Source organism: Falco punctatus, assembly GCF_963210335.1.
Source record: "Falco punctatus genome assembly, chromosome: 3".
Lineage (NCBI taxonomy): Eukaryota > Metazoa > Chordata > Aves > Falconiformes > Falconidae > Falco > Falco punctatus.
In genome coordinates this window covers 55,823,275-55,845,112 of record NC_137582.1, presented here as the reverse complement: position 1 = coordinate 55,845,112, position 21,838 = coordinate 55,823,275, and the positions used below count along the sequence as shown (strand labels likewise).

General features: G+C 42.2%; 1 protein-coding gene across 3 annotated transcripts in view; it reads left to right on the top strand.

Annotated features, from left to right (window-relative positions):
- Window positions 1-1,740: 1,740 nt before the first annotated feature.
- The window catches only part of LOC308061075 (histamine H3 receptor-like), a gene marked incomplete at its 5' end in the record, with an annotated part of 96,370 nt that continues 76,272 nt past the window's right edge, over window positions 1,741-21,838 (top strand). The window contains 4 exons of one of the 3 annotated variants that reach the window (XR_013927080.1): window positions 1,741-2,029; window positions 5,276-5,442; window positions 7,127-14,791; window positions 15,937-21,838. The exon at window positions 15,937-21,838 is cut by the window's right edge and continues 1,138 nt beyond it. Coding sequence is in view for 1 of the 3 variants with exons in the window: in XM_080380606.1 (XP_080236732.1) it covers window positions 1,741-2,029; window positions 5,276-5,442; window positions 7,127-7,909 (1,239 nt within the window). Of the gene's footprint in view, window positions 2,030-5,275; window positions 5,443-7,126 lie in introns of all 3 variants that reach the window. The other 2 variants (XR_013927081.1, XM_080380606.1) reach the window with 2 other exon arrangements.

The following is a 21,838-nucleotide window of genomic DNA, read 5'->3' as shown; positions in this document are numbered from 1 at the left end:
CTTCCCTGGTTAGCCAGTGTCCTCATATATCTACTTGTTTTCTTGAAAATTGGAATGGGCTTTTCTTGTGCATAGAGACTGCTGTCCTTACAGGTCTGCAGGTTCCCCGAGCTCATTTGCTCTCAGACCTGCTTCCCATGGGATCCCACCTACCACTTTCCTGAATAAGCCAAAGCCTGCTCACCTGAAGTCCGTGGTCTGTACTGCTACTCTCCATCCTCACCCCCTTTAGGATCTTAAACCCCACTAACTCATAGTCACTACAGCCAAGGCTGCCATAGGTTACACATACCTAACCAGCTCCTCTTCACCAGCGAAGGGCTGATGGAGCTGTGTGTTGCCCCTGCCAGCCCATTCAGTACTTGTGTCAGAAAGTTCTCCCTGACACTCTGCAGGGATTGTTGACTGCTTGTACCTGCCACGCTGCCCTTCCAGCAGATGTCATGAACACGGAAGTCCTACACTAGAAACAGGGTCTATGATCCAGAGGCTTCCTTGACTTGCTTAAAGATGACTACTTCATCTCCCTCACCCTGATCTGGCTGCTCTGCAACACACTCCTGCCACTCTGTCACCCATATCACTGGCTTTATGACTGCGCAAGGAGCTCTAGCTCCTCCTGGGTGTTTCCTCAGCTGCATTTGTGCATGTGCACCTGAGGCAGCTGCCTGTTTGCCGCATTTTATCGTTCCTGAGGTCTCTTCTGTTCCTGTTGCCCCATACCTTTTGCTTTAATTACTCTTTATGATGTATTTCCCTTTGTTCCCTAAGTCAGGATCAGAGCACTGCAGCCTCTCCTCCGCACATCTTGTCCACCCTCTCTTGCTTTGTTTCTTGCCCTATATCTTCTCAAGCACCCATCACTGTGGCTGCAGTCCAAAAAGCTGGTCGTGGGGTGTGCTGTGGTGTTACGGAGCTGGTGAGCTGCAGGCATGAGTCACAGCCAGGGCCTGCCAAATTCTGTGCACTCTTACCAAAAATAAATGAAATTGTGATGAGGAAGGGATATACCTTCTCAGCCCTGCAAAAGGCTATGGGTTTGGCACTTTGTGGAGTGGAAGCTTACCTGGAATTACTTGGGAAGTGGAGGATTAGATGGGCCACGCTTGTAAAGTCCTCCGAAGTCCAAGTATTTGGTTTGCTGTGCCTAGGGCTGGACTGCTTGATTAGGATGAGCTGAAAATGTATTGGTGATGCTTCTGCTATGCATAACAATTTAAAATGCTCTGTAACCAGCAGCATTAAGAAATACACATCTGCTCTTAACTGTAAAATTTAGTAAGTGGTATAGCAGCAAGTGCAATAATGCCTATATTTCACTGTAAGAGAAATAGAATTGTAATAATTTAAATCCTGTTGACCACTGGGGAAGTGAAAATGAGATCTGTTTTTAGCTTCAGCAGAATTCAATGTGTAAAAATGCTTACACAATGCAAAGTGCTTGACTGTTAGAAGAGTTGTTTTCAGACTAACTTTTCTGACCTCAATAGATAAGGATCAGTATTCAGGAGACAAACAGATAATTTATGTTGAAGTGTGCACTTGCTGCTGCTTATGCGGTGTCAGTTTATAGATTTTGTTTTCAGGCCAATAGGTGCATTCAGATCAAAGAACATTAAAGACTTCAGGCCCTGGAAACTTGTGCTCTGTTATTTGGATACTGTGAATTTTTTTGGATGTGTCAATATTCAGCCCAGCCTACGAATAGACTTGTCTCAGCCTTTTGGATAACTCTGCCAGATGCAACTTTCTCCCCAGGCTGAGCTGACCTGGATACGCAACATGCACAACAGCAGCGCCGAAACCCCGCACACAGCGGGCAGCTGTAACGTGACTTTGCCCACACAGCCCCCGAGCTCCGAGTTTTCGCTGGGCGTGTTGGTGCTGCTGGCTTTCCTCATGGTGTTGCTAGCTCTGGTCACCATCCTTGGGAACATCCTGGTGATCCTTGCTTTCATCATGGACAGGAACCTCAGGCACCGGAGTAACTATTTCTTCCTCAATCTTGCCATTTCTGACTTTGCAGTGGGTAAGTCACGGCTGTGGAGGCATGTCCTCTTGGTTTCCTTGGAACCTTAGGAGAAGCAACGGGGTTGATTTTCTGGGTGGTTTCTTCTAAGAGAACTGTTTCCCGGCTGTGTGTCTAGGGGAAGAGTAAGGAACGGTGGAAGCTGCGTGAAGTGTTTTAGCAGCCTATGATGTCACAAAGTGTGTTACAATGAAGATTATAACTGATATATGTATACATATCTGTTATGAGTTATAACGATAAATGCCTCCTTTTCCACATAAATACTTCTAATGTTGTTTCAGGAAAAATGAGCAATTTACTGTATGTGAGTACCAATCGAAGGGAAGAGGTTGTTTGCTAAAGTTTATGATTTACCTTTGCTCCTCCTGTAAGATTGTTCATCTCACACTTCAGAACATCCTTATATTTGACAGTGTAACTGTTCTTATTCAGCTATCTGTGGCATGTCCAGGTAAATTAATAACTTCTCCACACAGGGTATTACACTATGACAAAACATTTTACCACTATGACTTTTTACTGCCTTCAGCTCAATGCAGGTTATAGATCAAATGGATTGTTTGATGCCAGTAACAGCCTGCTGGCATCTTCCATCTATTTTCCTTATTAGTCCCCTCTTTCCAGTGCCATTGGAGAAGTCCAGGAGAGCTGGTGCCTGGAGGTGCCATGGGTCCAGTCCTGGTGGCTGGTGTCAGGCAAGGAGGTTAGAAGCGTGACTGCCTTGTGCAGCACTCCATCAGGGTTCAGGCCAGGGAAACAGCCAGTGCATCAGAGAAAGCCTGACAAAACCACGATCTTGTGGCAGATGTTCCAGCAAACATCTTGACTTGAGGCTAGCAAGGAGGTATTTCTGCACCCAAGGGCTTTCGTTTCAGGACAGTCAAGGAAACCAGTGAATCACGTGGAGGAAAATAGCACTCATCGACCTACTCCACTTCTGGCAATACTGTCCCTGCTAACTGCTATTCCTTTGTCAGTGCTGTGTAGTGAAGTGCATTAGTTTAGTTTTAAAGATTTCCCTCCATTTATGTAATTTATAACCTGTGTGCCTAATTCTTGGGCTCGCTCCACGGGGCAGAAACCAAACGATGCGTGTGCTGGAGCCTTTGCTTTCCTGCTTCAGGCAGGCAATTTGCTAGAGCTGCCATTGCATTGCACAGGACTTCTGCAAAAGAATGTTTCTCCTAGTTATCTTACAGTTTACTCAAGAGATTTAAATGTCTACTTTCTCCATCAGTTCTTGTTTCTGGCTGGTGCCTTATAGAGTCTTAAATTCACCAAGAGGAAATGATTGGTATCGGTGTTATGCTGGCCTATAGACCATATAAATCTAAGACACTGCCTCTGGGATCAGTCAGAAAATGCTTTATTTTCTGAAGCTGCTGTGGTATTTTTTAAATTTCTTAGAAGGCTGTCATCTTTCCAGGCATGTGAATTGTGTCTTTTGCATCCACTGATTAGGAAAAATGAGAATAGTTGCAAATATAAATGCTTAAAACCTGGTTTTTGCATCTGTATTCATAGCTAAAAGCAGTCATTACTTTTTGACATGGTGCCAAACATCGATCCCGTTGAAGTTGATAAGAGCAGTAGCTGTCACCGGCGACTATGAAAAATGAGTACTTTGTACAAAAGGATGTCGCCTGTATTTAAGGTGTATGTTAAAACAAGCCATCAGTATTGAAGGTTCTGTATGCTTTTCCCTGTTGACAAGACCGTCAGTGCATTGCCCAGAGATTTATTGTCAGTGGGCCGTATCAGCCTGGATATGCTTAGTAACTTCTAAGATCTTGATGGACATATTAAGAAAAGAATAATCTGAGGAGTTTAAAATGGATCTTGAAGCTGCATGTAGTTTTCTGTTTGTCTCTCATAGATCAGCATTTTCAGGAATGTACTATCAGATATTGCACCATACCTTTGAAACCATATTAGTGGTAAAATGAAGAAGTTGCTGGCTTAAAAATAAACCACAAACATGACTTTCTTATAAAAGTACTTCAGTGGAAGTCCTTTTTGACAAAAAAACAAACATAACAAACCAAAATATAGTTCTGGAGTTAATCTCAGCTGGAGAACAAACATGAGATTAAAACAGCTGGGGAAGGGGAGAGGGTTTCGTACCTCTGCTGTGTCTGCTCTGACACTGGTACAAGATATTTCCAGACACCATGCAGAGTGTCTGTCCTGGTTTTGGCTGGGATAGAGTTATTTTTTTTTTCCTAGTAGCTGGTACAATGCTGTGTTTGGGATTTAGTATGAGAATAATGTCAATTGCTTTTAGCTGTTGCTAAGTAGTATTTATATGAAGTCCAGGACTTCTCAGTTTCTCAGGCCCTGCCAGCGAGAGGGCTGGAGGGGCACACAAGCTGGGAGGGGACACAGCCAGGGCAGCTGACCCCAACCCCAATATCCCATACCATATGATGTCATGCTCAGTATACATGGTTCAGTGTACTTATATATGTGTATACCGGGAAAGTTGGCCAGGGGGGCAGATTGGTGCTTGAGGACTGGCCGGGCATCAGTCAGTGGGTAATGAGCAATTGTGAATTGGACAATTGCTTGGGGTTTTGTTATTAAGTTTTATTCCCCTTTCTCTATTTTTTATCTCTCTTTTCATTACTTTCATTACTAGTAGTATTATATTTTACTTTTTTTCAGTTATTAAACAGTTCTTATCTCAGTCCACGGGTTTTACCTTTTTCCAGCAGCTGCGTGGTACTGAGTTGCTGGCTGGGGTTAAACCATGACACTGTCCAACTTTTTGCCTCTAGCTTACACACACTAACCGATCTCACAATAATAACCAACATTAGCAACATCTGTAGATGTGTTTTGGGGGAAATTCTAACACAGATAAAAAACTAGAGTATACAGTGATGAGGTTACATGTTAAAGTGCAACCACAGTGCAAATATGCTGCAGCACTGATCATATACCTTTAGAGACTCTTAAGTTGGTTAGGCTGCAGTTTTCTTCCTCAGCAGATTGTTCTTTGCTGATTTACCTTGAACTTATTCCCAACAATCGGTATATATAAATTCACTAAGATTTAATACATAAAGTCACTGTCAGATTTCATGAGAATGTAAGAATTCTGTACATAAATTACATATTCACCTTAATATATATGTTGTTTTTTTTTTTGCCAAGTACCAGAGTAGTGTCTCTCTCTGCTTCCAGGAGTACCGTTAGCAATCTATATGAACCATATGGTGTCTTTGTGGTTGCTTTCCATAGGTGCGTTCTGCATGCCTCTCTACATCCCTTACAGCCTGACAGGGAAATGGCACTTAGGAAGAGGCCTGTGCAAGCTCTGGCTAGTTATGGACTATCTCCTGTGCACAGCTTCAGTGTTTAACATTGTTCTTATCAGCTATGACCGTTTCCTGTCCGTTACTAAAGCTGTAAGTACCCTGTTTATAGCTTCTCTGATTTTGTTGCAAGATCATTGGAGGGTTATATTCACCAACCGTTCCCATGTTGGTGAGTAAAAGCCCAAATTTAATTGAGATAATAGCCCTCAAAAATATGCTGGTATGTGGAAATTATTAGATATTTGCAGCTAGATGTGGTGAGTATCCTGCACTGAGCATGCTCCAGCCCAGAGCCGGTCAAACAGGGCTGTTCTCACGACTGCTGCTGCACGTTGCTGTTGTGCTACTGCTTGAGGGAAAGGAGGATGAGGGGTGAAAAGGGTAAGGCAGGAGGCTGGTAAAAAGGGGCCAAGGAAAGAGGAAATTCAAAATAAGCTGGATTTGGGTTTGGACCTCAAATCAGGCATGGAAGGAAAAGGCAGTGGGGCTAGGGTAGTCACCTGAAACATGGTCCTGAATGGTCCTGGAGAAGATTGGGAGCAAGAACAAACAGGGCAGAGAGTAGGACAAGAAGCAGACTGCAGTGACTGTCTGTGGACATGTGGCAATAAACTCCTCTCAGGGCCTGGAACAGAACCCCAAACTTCAGATACACTTATGTCTCTGCTTTCTGCAGAGCATCCCACACACCATATGTGTGCTTTATCTCTTGGTTCACGCTAAGGATGGAGGCCAGCATTTCTCACTAGCCACACAGTTAGCTTGAGTGGCAGGGAAATGTCAGGGAGAGCTAAACATTCCTACTCCTTGGTGATGTATGAGAGTGTCAACATAATGTTGTATGAAAGAATTTAAATTTTGTTTTTGTTAATTATAGTTATTTTTTCTTCTAATAGTCACCTTTTTATTACATTTTACTATTCTATGTTATTTTGTTTCATTTTAAGGAAAAATTCTGGGCAATCAAACACCAAAACATATCATATGTAAGAAACATTACACTGGAAAGCGAAAGATTCGGTATTTACAAAGCACAAAATTCAGAGCACAAATTAATTAAGACCTATGGACATTTGTATCATAGTCCTTAATGGCATTAACTCAACCTTTTGTTTTTTCAGTTGGATGTCTAAGCTCCCAGAACTACATGTACACCCTGGACGGAGCAGGATGTGAGATACTATGTATTTGTCTGTTCTGCCACATGTAGTGGAAGATATGTACTGGCCCTGTAGTGGGGGGAAAAGGGATGATTTTGTGGTTTCATCAGATAAAGGCTGCATTGCAGAGCTGGAATCTATTCCTACCTCCTCATGAAGTATGCAATAAATAATGTTCCCAAAGGGGGGTGTTAAATATGTGACACATTTTCTGTTGACCACTGTGAGGCATATAGTCCTACTTGTAAAATGCTGTAAAAAGCAATGCAGTTGTCATTGAATGAGAGTCATGCTCTGAACAACTATACAATGTTAATTATTCTGGCACTTCAGGACCACAGGTGTCTCCAACAGGGCATACCAAAGTATAGGTACTGATGGATGATCACATTTCATCACCTGGACCAGGACCCTAGCACAGTTACATTAGCCTATAGAGAGACACCCCTATGTTATGCCAACACCGATGAATTAAACATACTTGGATGAGCTTCAGCCGATCTGCGTATTTGCAGCTTTAAATTACCAGCACTCTGACGAGTTCCTCTCCTGCTGCTTTTCTTGGTTCTAAAACTTATCTACAGGTATGACCACCTTCTTTTATTCCTTCGCAGGTATCTTACAGAGCCCAGCAGGGAATAACATCCAACCCTGTCATCAAGATGGTGGCCACCTGGGTCTTTGCCTTCCTTCTCTACTGCCCAGCGATCCTCTTTTGGGAGCACGTGGCCGGACACAGCGTGGTAGCGCCGGATCAGTGCTACGCCGAGTTCTTTGACAACTGGTACTTTCTCTTGTGCGCGTCCACCCTGGAGTTCTTTGTGCCGCTGCTCTCGGTGACCTACTTCAACGTGCACATCTTCCACAGCATCCAGAGGCGCCAGCGGCACAGCAGCACGCAGGACTGCGAGCCTCCAAGGAGCAGCAGCTTGTCCTGGAGATTTTGCTTCTTGCCAAGGCCAGAAGCATCGTCTCAGTCGGAAGCAGAGGACAGTGTTTCGTCATTAAGAAGGTCATGGAGACCAGCAGTGACGGCTAACTGCCCATCTCCAACACAAACCAGCCCCACAGCTCTCAAAAAGGACTTTTCTGTTTCTTTCCATTCAAGAACTGGGTCAAAACTGCAGCAGGACAAGAAAATAGCAAAGTCGCTTGCCATAATTGTGTGTGTGTTTGCCGTTTGCTGGGCCCCGTACACTTTACTGATGATTATTCGTGGGGCCTGTCAAGGGAAGTGCATCCATAGCTCCTTGTATGAAACAACCTTTTGGCTTTTGTGGATCAATTCCTCTCTGAACCCATTTCTCTACCCTCTCTGTCATATGAGGTTTCGAATGGCTTTCATGAAAATATTATGTCCCAAAAAGTTTGCAACATTGAGATTAGGTTCTTTTTAGAAGGAAAAATGAAAAAAAAAAAAAAAAAAAAAAAAGACTCAAGAGGAGCTGGATGAGGATGTAAGTAGCCACAGTTTGAAATCAGAATTAGTCTCTTCAAGGAAATTAGTTTGGTTAGAAAACCTAGATAAGCCTTCATGAAATATGTCCTCCTTCAGACAGACATGCAGGCTCAATTTTGTGTACTTTTTTCCAGCTATTTCAACGGGCCAGTTAAGGGATATTCCCTCTGTCTGTCTTTCCCTAGCAGTCAATCCACATTATCTTCATTCTGGTTGTTGAAGATACAATCGTCAATTGCAGTACAACTTACATTTATGTTCATGAGTGGTAGTAGTTAAAAATACAGTAAAGGTGGGTATTTGCCATAAGGTCAATAGTATTCTAAAATTATTATCTTCTCTATTGTATTTCTTTTGAATAGTTTGTAGTACATTCAGAAGAATTTTTTTCCTTATCATAAAACATCCAGTTAAGCTATGACTTCCGTTGTCAGGCACATAGCAGGATTACTTCCTTTCACCAAGGATGTTCAGACATCAGGGGAATACAGGGACTATTTTTAAAACTCAAGTGAAGGTGTTCTCTGCTGAAGATGTCAATTATGGGACACAACATATGAACAGAAAATAACATAATGCAAAGAATATGTGAAAGGAATATGTAACTTTTAAGAAAAAAAAAACTTAGCGGGAAGAATCTCAATTTTGATATTTTTAAAGTTTTTTAAATGTTAGGAAACACTGATGGGTAGTCAGCCTTTTGGGAATAAACTTGCCCAAGATTCAGGTATGAAGTGCTGAGGAAGAAGGTTCGTTCTTGAACAGGCAGATGGAAACATAAACGTGAGTTCAGTGTCAGGAGAATGATGGCCAGGGACACAGCCCTTATTTGACTGTCTAATCACTAATAATAAACTGCATTATGACAAATACAGCCAGAAGAAGTACTTCTGTTGGCATCGTCTCCAGACAGACCAGATAATTTTCTAACCCAACCTGTTCTTGTTCCACTGTCATACTGAGCTGTTGAGGTGAAAAGTTCTTTCCTTCTACAGACTCTAGCCCATCATAATTTCCTTTGATATTTTTTTTTCCTGATACATTTCTTTTTGGACTAGCAGAATCTAAAATGCAAACTTCTGAAACATATGGTGTAACTGGGAGGTTTACAAAAGCATTTTGGCTTTTCTACCTCCTCTCCAGTTTTCTCTGAATGCACTTCTGGTTTGTTATTTAAACTAGATGCAATCTTTTTAGGTGATGCCTAAACAGCACCTAGCATTATAGGATCTTGGCCAATGAGTTGGGCTTGTAATTGCTGCTAAAGTTCAACAGATATATGCAAAGCAGGTCAGGACACAAAACACAGAAGTCCACTACACCCATCTGTTTTCTTTAAGTGCAGCGTGTATCAGCTTTACCCTGCAAAGCTTTTGTCATTCTTCTAAAATGCAACCTGTAGAGTCAGTAATGTTGAACATGTGCAAACAAATACTTTTGTGTCAGCTTTAAGAGCAAATAGCTCCTTAATGCTTTATAAGACATGCTTTTGATAGTGTTAGCGATAGAGAGTGAAAGATCTCATTCTGGTTAGCTTATCAAAAAGATACGTACAAATTTAACTCATTGCCTTGTGTAGATAAGGACACATACTCTTGTATCTATGACATGTTATGGGTTTTTTATTCTTCCTTTTCCTTGCTCCCATCTTTTGCTTGCTTCTCATACCAGCCTGGTCTCTGCCAGAACTGGTTGGTACAGGCCAGAACAACAGCTGAACGCTGGCATCAACAGGGACTCCTTTTTAAACAGCCTGAGACCTCATGAAGTCTGCAGCAGTGCCCTGTGCAAGGCCTAGGAAAAGCAAGCTGAAGTAGTTGAACCAAGATGCTGAGCAGACTCTAAGCTCCTCTGAGGAGCAGTGGAACATGTAATGCTGCCTCCATTTGGGCTTGTTAGAAGTTGACAGATAATTACTGTAACTGGACAGTGCTTTTTGATGTAAACTTGGTTTTGGGAGCGTGGGCAGATATTTCAGTAATACCTCTGCCTTATTTCTGGTAACCTTTGCAACTGCACTGGGAAATAAGTTGGGAATCTAGTTGCACTTGCCTCCCTTACTCTCTGTGAGCTATTGTTGGTAGGAGAGAGAAGGAAGAAAGACCTGATGGGCAAGAAAAATGGAGTGTTTTAGGTGAGGGGCTAGATTAGTTTTTTTTTATTCTCCTGATGTAGAAGTTATTTCCAGCAAAGAAATACACAGGATCTCTCTACATTGTGCTCCTTATCCTTCAGCCAGGCAGCAGAAATATTGGGAACTGTCAGAGGGAAGGTTTAGTCCAAGAAGGTTCTTGTGGACCATGAGTCCCTGTGGAAGTTGCACAACTAAGCTGCACTACTGACCTAAGTGCTGATGACATAAAAGTCTCCTTACACCTGATCGGAGCTCATGGTCAGTGCAGGTCCCACAAGCCATGTCATGGGGTCCATGCTGATGAAAGGCATCACTAAGGGCGCTGGTTAGAGGGGAAAGTGATACTGCTGTCAGTTGCAAATTTCACTTCTCCCTTGGATTGACAGAACCGTAAGGGACTTTTCACATTGGCATCATTTGGTAATTGAAAGTGCCCAGGCAAGTTCCTGACTTTCTTACACATTAAAAAAAAATCCCCCAAACAAACAACTGTTTCAAACTACCAGAGGAAAACTTTACTTTGAAGTACAGAATTTACTTGAAAATTGCTATGAAAATGTGTAAAGAAAAAGCTTTTATAAACAAAATTCAGATGTGTGTCTAAGAGCAAAAGCTAAAGTTGAATAAACTGTCATGCTTTTTAGGAGGAATCTGTCTGAATTCTGGAGACATGGCTTTTTAGTTTAATTACTGAAAAACAGCATAGTCATTCATAAAATATCTTCTTTGGGCTCTGACAAAAGAACTGATGAAGAACCTCTTGCTGAGCAAATCTTAGTCAAGGACAACTGAGTTTTATTGCTGTTTGTGTGAGGGCCTTGTGGGTGTCCAATAGTCCTTAACTGCCACAACCATCCTCAACTGGACTCCCACCCCTGACATCAACCTTGGGCGCTAGAGCACCGTTGGGCTGGGGTGGTCCTGGCTTGAGCTACATGGGTGCCTTTAGGCTGCTCTCAGCTCTGCCTTGTGCATCTTTTTTGATGTTTTGACTGGACTTCTGAGATTGGCCTTAGACCCAGCTTGTCACCTCCTGTTTGTGTCATGTTCTCCCCCAGCCATACCTGGGGAACTGAAGTCACCTATAGTGGCATAATCTGTGGTATCACTTGTCCCTCAGAAAAAGAATCACACGAGTAGAGCAAATCCAGTCTGATCAGGGGCTCCCCAGGAGGTTCTTAGCTCTGCCTGCCAAGCATCTTTTGTCCTTTTTTCCCCAAAACAATTCCAGATCCCACCCTTTCCTCTTATTTTTTTATCAGTGCTATCCTAATACTTCATTGTTGTATCAGTCTTCCTTTCAACCGCATCCTTCAAAGCTGTTTTTTTTTTCCTTACAGTCTCCCCGTTTCTCATATTCCTATAGTACCTGGTTTCCCATTTTGCATCAGGTAGTTCATGTTCCTCCATATTGTTGTAGTGTCCATAGATTTGCTGTGACACATATTTCTGTGTGCCCTGCTTGAGAGTTCCCTAGGGATATTGGTACAGCTTTTCCACTAAATCTATCACAGACCTGTTCTCACTTACACCACCTTTTTCTTTCTCATTTCCTGTACCGTAAAAGCATCTTTCTTTTTAAGACATCTACACAGAGATTGAAAAACCTGTTGTTTAGCAGTCTAAGACAACTATAAATACCTCCTCTTACCTTACGCAAACTTTGCAAACTTCACCAGTCGTAGCCTAATTGCTGTTAGGCTGGTGTCATTCTGGGGTAGAACACAGGGTTCTTGCACATCATCGCTTCAGAACAGGTCTCATCCCCAGTATTTCTAAAATGACACTGCTGCCTTATCTCACAAATGCCAAAACCTCACAGCCTGTGTTCCCAACAAATACAAACAATCATAGCTGATTCCTTTCGATGTTGTGGAGGTTCTGGCACAGTATTTTGTAAGGGTTTTGAAAACTTAGGTTAAACATGATGTAAAATGCAAAATTTTTATTCAAGACAAAGTGTTTAAAAAAATAATTGACCAAGATCAGAAATGAAGACACTTTAAGCAAAGAAACACAATATATGTATCCAGACCAGAAAAACCCAATTCCTCTTTGGTCTTGTTTTCTACTTGTGTGCATTTAGTTTAAAAACAATGTTTTAATCGTAGTGTTAATGAAGTAGTGTTACACCCCTAGTGTAAATAGGGTGAAGTGTTCTATAGTAGAGTGGCTGGATTTGTATATGATAAAACTGGAACAGCATCATATGTTGAGAGAGGATGAAGGCAAAGGTCAATTTTTACTGTGCAGAATAGACTGCTTTCTTGAACAGAGGGGAAATGAAAAAAGATACTATCTCCTTCCTTACATTACTAAATCTAGGTATTGCCCTCTCAAGACTTTTCCCCTCAAGCCTTTTTTTCAGGATCTTTTTACTATACTTCATGCTGTATCAAACTTTCTTGCCTTTAGATGTTTGCACAGTGCTCTGATCTTTGTTCGTTTGTGTACTTTTTTTCTTCCCTGTTAAACAGCTCTGCCTGACGTTTGTATCTTGGGTATGCTTTTATTTTGGTAGGAACTCTCCCTTATCACTCTATCTTTAAAGAAGAGCATTCGTTAGACCTATGAGTTGCAATGAGACTTAATATAACTAACAGTGACACTTCACTGATGTGCTTTCTCAAGCTATGGAAACATTAAAATATCAGCTGTTCCCTTTCCCTATTTTCTGTAGGACAAGGTACAATGATTTGTTTGTCCTCTTCCCACTGGTGTCTCTTGGTCACCATACCTAGCTCTGACCCAGGAAGCCACACGACCTCCCCCTGAAGCTCACATTTCTCACTCCTAGGAAGGAGGACAGTCTCACTGCTGTGTAGGTGCCTTGTAAAGCAGGAGGCCAGCTTTCCCCAACCATCTGCAGTGCCAACTAAATGAGAAGCTCCTCCAGAGGGTGATTTGGAGAAGGAGTCTGACTTAATCCCCTGAGACAGCAGTTGGGAGGGCCTGTTCATCCCCGGGTACACTTGTGAAGGCAGGTGCTGTGAGTGCATCTGCTGCTTTTCCTTATGATAGCTTCTCACAGAAGCCTTGTTTTGGCGTTTTCCTCTCGCTGTTCCAACTGAGATGCTCCTGCAGGTGTCACTAGTGCTACACGGTATTTTTAGACCATGCAAATCCGTGGGTTTTTCAAAAGGTGCCGTTTGTACGCACAATCCTGTATGATATGAATATGACACCGGCATCTTTCTGCTAAAAATGACACCGAATGTGTTACATTGCATCTAATATTTACGAAAATGTTAGAGGAAGGGCTTATTACCCTGGCAAAGAAAAGAAGATTTTAGTCACGCAGATAATCATAAATCAGTGCAGGACTTCTTCCTAAGTTGCCCTGCGCAGAAATCACCCTGTGCTCTGCATTTAAAGCAGAGCCTTACATCGCCTGTGGAAGAGGAGAGTCCTGCTGAGCTGAGAGCAAGTCCTCAGCCTTGGCTCACTGAAAAAATGTGCCCTCTCCTCTGATATAAAAGGCTTTGTTCTCATGATTTCTTTAAGCTATTCTAGCTGCGGAGTGCTGCTCTAAAAGCTGTCCCATCCCTCCTACCCGTCCTGCTGTGGCTGCTGCTCCCGGCCCCGCAGTCCTGCCCCACTGCTGGCCTGGGCGAGGGCTTGTGCAGCTGCACAGGACAGTCAGTCTGTAACAATTTTCTGTTTGATTGGTTAGTTTAGGCTGAATTTATCACACAAACACAGGAACACTAGCTGCTGGTGTAACAGAAGAGGTGACAGCTCTGCTTTTGTCAGCAGCTTGCTTTTGGGTCAGCTGAAAGCAGTGATGAAGGCTTTGGGTATCAGTACTTGGATATGTTTCTCAGTTGTTTTCTACAGATCAGAGCTTTAGCCTGGCTGTCTTGGTAAACCTCGAGCGACTTTAGCAAAGTTGTGCCCAACTAGAATAGAGTCAGACTTTGCCTGATCTGTATGGTAGACAACTTCAAGGGGATCTGCTCAGCTGGGCTTTTGGGGCAGAGGGGCTTCCCCAGAGGGACAGATCTCAGTTCCATTGCTTTCCCTGGCGTGCCAAGGGCCTTAGCAACTTTAGCTCTTTTGTATGGGGGAAACTGCCCGTAACTGTTGAAATTAGTGTGGTTTCCTGCTGAGACATTTACATTCAACTTATTCTGCTGCTTTTGACAGCTGACTGCAAGTATAGTCAGTCCTCACGTATATACAAAGACAGTGTGTCAGTGCAAATGCCTGTGTTATAGGACATGAGCCAAATTAATTTCTGGAATAATGCCATGGAAGTTAATGGGTATAGCCTCTGGAGTTTAACTGTTTGCATTATTTGTATTTCAGTAACAATTTCTGGTGTATGCAGATCAATTAATTTCCAAATTGTTCTACTATTACTATTTCAGGCTAATTAACTGTCCGGCTTTTCTGGCATTATACTGACAAGCACACTGTTTATTTTCTTTTCTCTATCTGCGGGTTGTTCACACTGGTTACCGTCAGAAAGCACTGGTTAGTTTTTTCATTATTATACATCAAGTTTCCTTTGCTGTCTTCTGCCTGGGCAGCTGCCCCTTTGAACCAGACCACCGGGCTACGTGTATCCCGCCAGAAGCAAACAGCGCTGGCCTCTGACTCGCCTCCTTTGACAGCCTCACAGCTGGGGTTGCACCCTTCCTCTCCACCATGCCAGAGGAACAGGAAAGAGTCCTTTGAGGAGCTGTATGTAAATGCTTGTTGTGTTTGTTGTTTTTTTTTTTTTATAAGGAATGGCAATATTATCTTTTGTAATATTCTTCCCACCTAATACGCAGGCTTATGTCTCCCTTGCTACTTGAACCTGTGCATATAAGAGACTGAAGAAAGGAGACTTTGAAACAAAATTGAGGCAAAAAGGAGCTTTAATTTCCTTCAGAGATTCTTGCCATGTCCAGAGCTTAGGCCCTGCTCTCTGCAAATTATTTTTTGTGAAGTCACTAGGCTTGTTGCTCCTTGGTATTGTGGGAGGGCACATAAGCACAGGGAGGAAAAGCAAGAGGCTTGGATTAAACTTACTGCAGCTTTTGAGCCTTAAAAGAGAGACCTGAACTCCATTAGGGAGCCAGCATGGAGAGCAAATCACCAAGGTATTAGACCTGCAAAAACATTTGATGCTGAGCTGAGGAGCTGCTTTGTCATTTAAAACATACAATAAACCCACGACCAAGTCGGAGAGGGCAATGAGTTTTCAGATTGAGTCAAGGAGGTTTCTTCTGGTCCCTTGCTGAGCAGGACAGGGCTTATTAGGGAAAAAAGCTCATGTCCAATTTGATTGGGCTCACAGGCTGAGATCAGTGGTTTTACTGACACTCGTATTGATAGGACTTTGGTTTTCCAGTGACACTGGGAGGTGGGAGGAGAATGACACCAAAACTGTAGCTCTGTTTGAGGGGTGTTTGTGTGCATTGTTCCTGCTGCACTGGGAGCCAGTACTATTGGTCAGGTCCAGGGGAGTTTTGCTACTCCTAATTCAGCAAAAATATTGTTTACTTTTTTTAACTTTTGACCTGGAATATTGAGCAATAAAATGCATTTTATGTACCAGTGCTCCAATGGATAAATATACATAATTTTTTGATGGATGAATAAAAGACACATAGACTAGCATATGTAGACTTCTGGCACATCCGAATGTAACTTGTTGAATTGCTGTAGTTCTGCTTGAACCACACTGATCTTGAAAGGTAGAAAGGAAAAGCCTGAGACGAATGGGGGATGTGAGGGAAAGTAAGTAGTTGCCTATTAAAACAGCAAACAGGCAAAACCCCTCTGGTTTAGGTAAAGATCTTGAGCTGTATCTGAATGTCTCTTCTCTCATAATTTCTTAGATGCTGTGAAGGACTAACTGAAGATCAGCTGAATCAATTACCACAGAGATACCTAGCAGACTTCTTTGGATGTATTTTTTATGAGAAATGGAACCAGCAGAACAACAGGTGTGATTCAGTACTACGCTATATCTAGTTCTGTGCTGAAAAATATCTGACAGGTTAAATAAGGTCTCTCCCTGCCTTCCCCTTCCCTTCCCCTCCCTCTGCCCCCCAATTTGCTAGAATTTTAACTAAGGGCCTTTAAAAAACGATGTTAGTAACATGGGTGTAGTTTATTATATTGCTGGGTTTTAAAAAAATATTCCTGTAATTTTTCATGTCAGCTGTGTAAAGAAATATTCAGAGAGGGAAAAAAAGTGAGTTGGACTTTTGTGCTGCTGATAATATCACAGCTTTACAGTCATGTCAGGGAGAGGGGACTACCTCACCCACAGTGGAGCAACTCAGCGTCTCTTGGCAGTGATTAGTATTCCTGGAGCAAGTCTGCTTACTCTTGCACTTGAAGCCACAAGTGTTTGTGTAGGCTGTTGCCTCCTCTCCCTCCCCCTGGCCCTCCCAAAGCACAAATCACCAGTGTAAGAGCTCCCGTGCATGCTTTTTGGTGGACCTTGCGGTTAGGATCTTTTAATCTTGGATTGTCTCTCTCTCTTGTTTTAGGCAAGACTTTGCCTTGTCGCCTTTGACTGCCCTGCATAATTCCTGCCTCTCCATGGCTTTTACCAGTTTAGATTTGTTAATTGAAAGGAAAGCTGCCACCATGGCACCTGAAGGGATGCTGGCTGAGCCTGTGGTGGGGAAGCAGCCTGCAAAAAGAAGTGCTATGCTTCAGACTGCTGCAGTGGATCTTGCCATCAGCTGTGTTCTGCTGACAGTCAGAGCACTTAGTATCCAATCTAGCTTTTGTAATCAGCAAAAAGGACTCCACAGCTATGAGATGAATTTAAAAGACATGCCCTGCCCCAGAGAGAGGGCAGAGATGTAAGGCAGGCAATATGGCACCATGCCCAGGAGACACCTTTCAAGAGCTGGGTACCCTGTCCATGGGGACCTGGATGGCCCAGCTTGCAGGGGCCCAAATTCTAAATTATCTTTATGTGTTGAGGGCAGGTTTGCCTAACTTAAAATTTGCCTTGGGCTTATGAGTTCAAAGCTGGGCAACATCCTCTGATTCTTTTGGGTTTTCACTATTTCAGGCTTTACAAAAAAATAACTTTTTTTTTTCTTGCCTGCAAACTTATGTTCAGTTCCTGCTCCAATTATACCCAAAAGGTATACTTACTCCTCTTTAATACCTCCAATTAAGCTACAAATGCTGTCTCAGGAGGTTTCCAGGCTATAATCTGTTTATTTACTGGTCAAGAGTCAGTGTGGTTGAGGTGTTTGCTTGAAGGGCGAAGCAAAGAGACAAGGGCCAGCATGGAAGACCTCTGGCTGAGCACACACTTTGGCTGGGTCCTTAGGCTGTCCCATCACCCCTGTGCTGTTGGGGTATATGAAAGTGCTGCTGTCCCTCTTCTCTGCTGAGCCGTGAATTCCCACCACCCCCACCCACCACCCCTTGCAGTGTTCAGGGTGGTTCCAGTAACAGGAGCTGCTAGTCCTTTAAGGTCTCTTTTCTTTCCTTATTTTCCTTCTCTCATCCTTAATTGCCCTGGACATCTCTTCAGTGCTGGGGAAAGCAAAATTCTCTCTCCATCTGTGTGGTTTTGTTAACGGAACAGAAAGAAGAAGAAAAGCTACCTCCTTTAGTGACAGGAGGAAGTACAAGTCTGCTTAACACTGAGTAGGGAAAGTAAACTTTCTCTGGAAAATGAGGTAAGATTTGAAAAAGAAAGCAGAAGACTAGCTGCAAGCCTATTTGTTTCATAATAATGGTGACAATGGTGCAATGTGTGACTAAAACCCCACCGAAGGAAAATGAAATGATAGAGTGAAGCTTCAAATAATGTGGAATGCATTCTTTACTCATAAAAACAAGCAACCCCAAAAAGCTATGGTATCATTTTATTATTCCTTTTTGTAGCGGTCCCCAACCTCATAAATGACAGAGGGATCCCCAGGCTTAAAGGATGTCTACAATGCAGAGTGTAAACTCCCTCTGGTGTAAACTCTCTCTGAAGTTTTAACCTTTACACGAATGCCTTTGTGAAGGCAGCTGTGTCCCACAGTCAGTCATGACATTTCTAAAACCTCACAACTTTTTAATAATATAAATTTTATACTTTTATTTACATACTTAAGCTTAATACATATTGATCAGATTAATGCTTGATACAGTGACACAGGGAGTTTAAGTTCTTTTATTTTAAGGTCTTAGGTGAGGTAGGAGTTTAATGTGATTTAAGGATTTAGATCAGTAGGAAATAATAAATTGTCTTTAAATCTTTAACGCAGCTTAGCTGCAGCTTTGCAGGCTATCCCTCAGACATCAAAAATTTTAAGGCTTCCTCATGCAACAGAGTTTGTTTTCAAATCGAGCATGTTTCATAGTTGACTCAGTTATACATTATGTCCCTCTCAAAGTGATCTATGACACTGAAATGGACTGTTAACCAGAGTTTGGGGTTTTCCCCTCAAACATTCATGAGTTTAGGGATTCTGTGAGTAGTTTTCTTACAGCTTGGTCTTGCAGTGTCACCTTTGTAGATATACTGTACCTGGCACTGAACAGAGCCTTCCTGCTCCACATCATTTCCAGCTTCCATGAGAGTGCTCCGCTGAGAGAAGAGGCTGAAGGGGGATGTAGTGCCACTTTATATAACTGCAGAATAAGTTTGGCTGGAGTGGGCCTGTGAAGGTCATTTCGTTTGACAGGGAACACTTTAAATGTGCAAACAAGTTTTACCTTGGGGTTTTTTTTTGGTCTTTTCTTTCTCTGTATCAGTTCTGATTCTCCAAGGCAGTGAAAGCACAGGAAGTACAGTGCTACAATTCACAACTGTTTTCCTGTTTAAGGGACTTGTAAAGAAAGACAGAATTTGCATGGTGGGGAATGTTTCTGAGGTGGTGAAATGGGAATCACGATGCATGGGATCCACCACAGTGTGGTACTTACCTCCTCAGAGCACCCTGCCCCGTCAGAGTGAGACATGAGACAGGGGCTTTCACCGGTCCAGGGCACTGCCAACAGCCAGCAACGTCCCCTGCCACCTCACTGTTGGCAGGCCCTATTTTATTGACTATTTCACATAGGTAACATGGATATGCAAAAATAACAAGATAACGTAGTCAGTGTCTAGTGAAAACTGGACACTAAAGGTGGCAAATGTTAGAAGTGGTAGTGGACATAACATGAAAACAACATTTTCCCCCTGTTTCTTTCCAGGGTTTTGCCTCCATTTGCTATGTCAGTCTCCCAGCCTTTGTGTACCTACAGAGTACTGTGAACCACCCTAATTTCTTTCACAGCCTGGTCAGCCTTAATGAAGTTTTGACTGAAAATGCTATGCCCTGTTACAGTGCTACAGGTGGGGAAACCAAATAAAAATGTGGGGGAGTGCTTAATTCTTGTCCGGCTGTTTTAACTGGAAACAGAATTGGGCTTTTTGTATCTCCTCTTACTCACAGGGGAAGTCAGTATTCATGGCTAGTAACATCCAGCCTATACCTATACCAATAACTATGTATTGCTGCTGGGCTTTTTTTCTATTCCTACTTTTATTAACTTATTCAATAAATTGTTTTAAAGATAATATTAATTGATATTAAAATACAGGATTTTTTAAATAGAAATTATGTGAAATATTATAATGACCCATGTATATCGGTTTTCAAGTAACCTTGCATTTAATTGCCATTTTGCAAAACTAACATGCAAACCTAATGTTAGTTTTATGCTGTATTTCTTAACATGATCTAATTTGAATAATTTGATTTGAAAGTCAGTTCAGAGCACGTGCTTTATGTAAAACATAGTGATGGTCTTTGAAAAGCACCGAGTGGGAACTAAGGAAATAAAAGACAACTCCTGCATGTCTGACAGTTCCCTACTCTCAGGTCACTTTGTTGGGCCATCCTTTCTCGCATACCCACTGCTCATCCTGAGATGTAATTAGCTTTCTGTTTCACAACTCTTCTTGGAAACCTTTGCCTGAGATGCAAAGCTTTTGCAGCTCGTTTTCCTTCAAATCTAAATTCACTCTTGACCACTTTTTATGCATAGGTTCTGTGGCAGTGTAGTCTTTTATTTTAGATACTCCTCCTCCCCCCAGGCTGCTTCTCACAGACACATCCCCAGTCAGCCACCCCTCATTAGGCTGAACAGCCAGACATCTCACATCCATTTTCCTGACCTTCCTGCTGACCTCTCTGTGCCTCTTCCAGCTGGAAGGTATCGCCCTGAAATGTGGGTGACCAGGATTGTATGCAGTTTTCCATACGGTATCACGTGGGCCTCATACAATGACATGAATGCTTCCCTATTTTTACTGGAAATACCTCCCCTGCTGCCCTTATAGTTACCTTTAAAAAAAAAGAAATGGAATGAGTCTGGCAAGGTCTACCTTTAGTAAACCCATGTTGCATTTTATCCCATATTGCTTTTACCTCTGCATCATTAATTAGACTCCCCACAGAATGCTATTTTAAAGCCTAGCAAGCTACTTAAGTGGCTCCAATAAATCTGTAAATATGGGTCAATTTTTTCACCTCCTTAATTGTAGGTCATACCTTTGCTGTTTCCCAATCCTATGCCACTGTCCACAACTTGATTGCTTTAACAAAGAGGTTTGCTTAAAAATTCATATGACAAAGCTGTCCTAACTTAAGGCAGGATATTTTCTCATCCTTCCTATTTGAACACGCTGGTCACCTTTGTCTTAGGGAAGCTGAACATTTTCTTTGTATTCAATATTCATTCTGGCAGACTTACCTGCACTTTTGTTCTTTCAAATCAATGACCTACCTTACAAAACATTTTTGCTGTGTTTCCCATTTAGTTTAAGCTGAACCAGTTTGTAATAACTTCATAAAAGGTATTTTCTATGATCAGCTGTCTTGTACAATTTAGTATGAATAGTATGAACCAAATCAAGTCTAGACTGTGATCATCTCATGTTTACTGAACAAAGGTTGCTGAGGCTGAAGATACCTGTTGACCATCCCAGCTAACAGTATTGCCAGACCATACTGCCATACAAGCACTTGGTTGCTAACCTAGATCTAAGCTGTCAGTGTTTGCTAAAATAACATTTCTGACAGCACTTACCTCTTGAGCAACCTTAGTGAGATTGCTGGGCATAGCTGAATGTGGTGGTGGAATTCAGTGGCCGATCATTGGAAAATGCCTTTGTCACTCAACAGTGATTTATTTTTGTCCTCAAGCTCTTCTTTTATATTGGTATCATCCTTCTTTCTTATTATGGCTTTCTTCTCTTATAAGTGCCTTATAAATTTCAGGTTATTTTGTAAATTTCATGGTGAAATTCAGTGGTCTCAAGAACAAAAAGAAAACCCCCAGCTATATTAATCTCAGGAATAATACTCCATGCTTTGAAATATGCCCTTGCTGTGGATTTCTGAAAAATCAGCAAGGCCAAGCATACTGTATAAACTGTGTTAAAAGTGTTCTCAGTTTCAAAGCGGGCTTCTTTTATTTATGGTTTTGATTAGCTGTTAGTCAGTTTGGGGACACAGGGAAAATTTGGGAAGAGTGGAAGCCCATAATGAATGGCCAGGAGAGCGCATTTTTCTAAAACAAACAAAAAAACCAAACAAACCACCCACCAGACTATTCTATAAGCAAATGTGCCCAATGGAGATAGTCCAGACAACTGCACCTGGACACCACCTGGATATAATTAAGGTCCCAGAATGGAAGATGTGTTAAACTGGATGCCAAAAAATTTAACACTGTCTCTCCTTTATTTACCTGCTGTAAAGGGTTGGCATATTGCTCTGT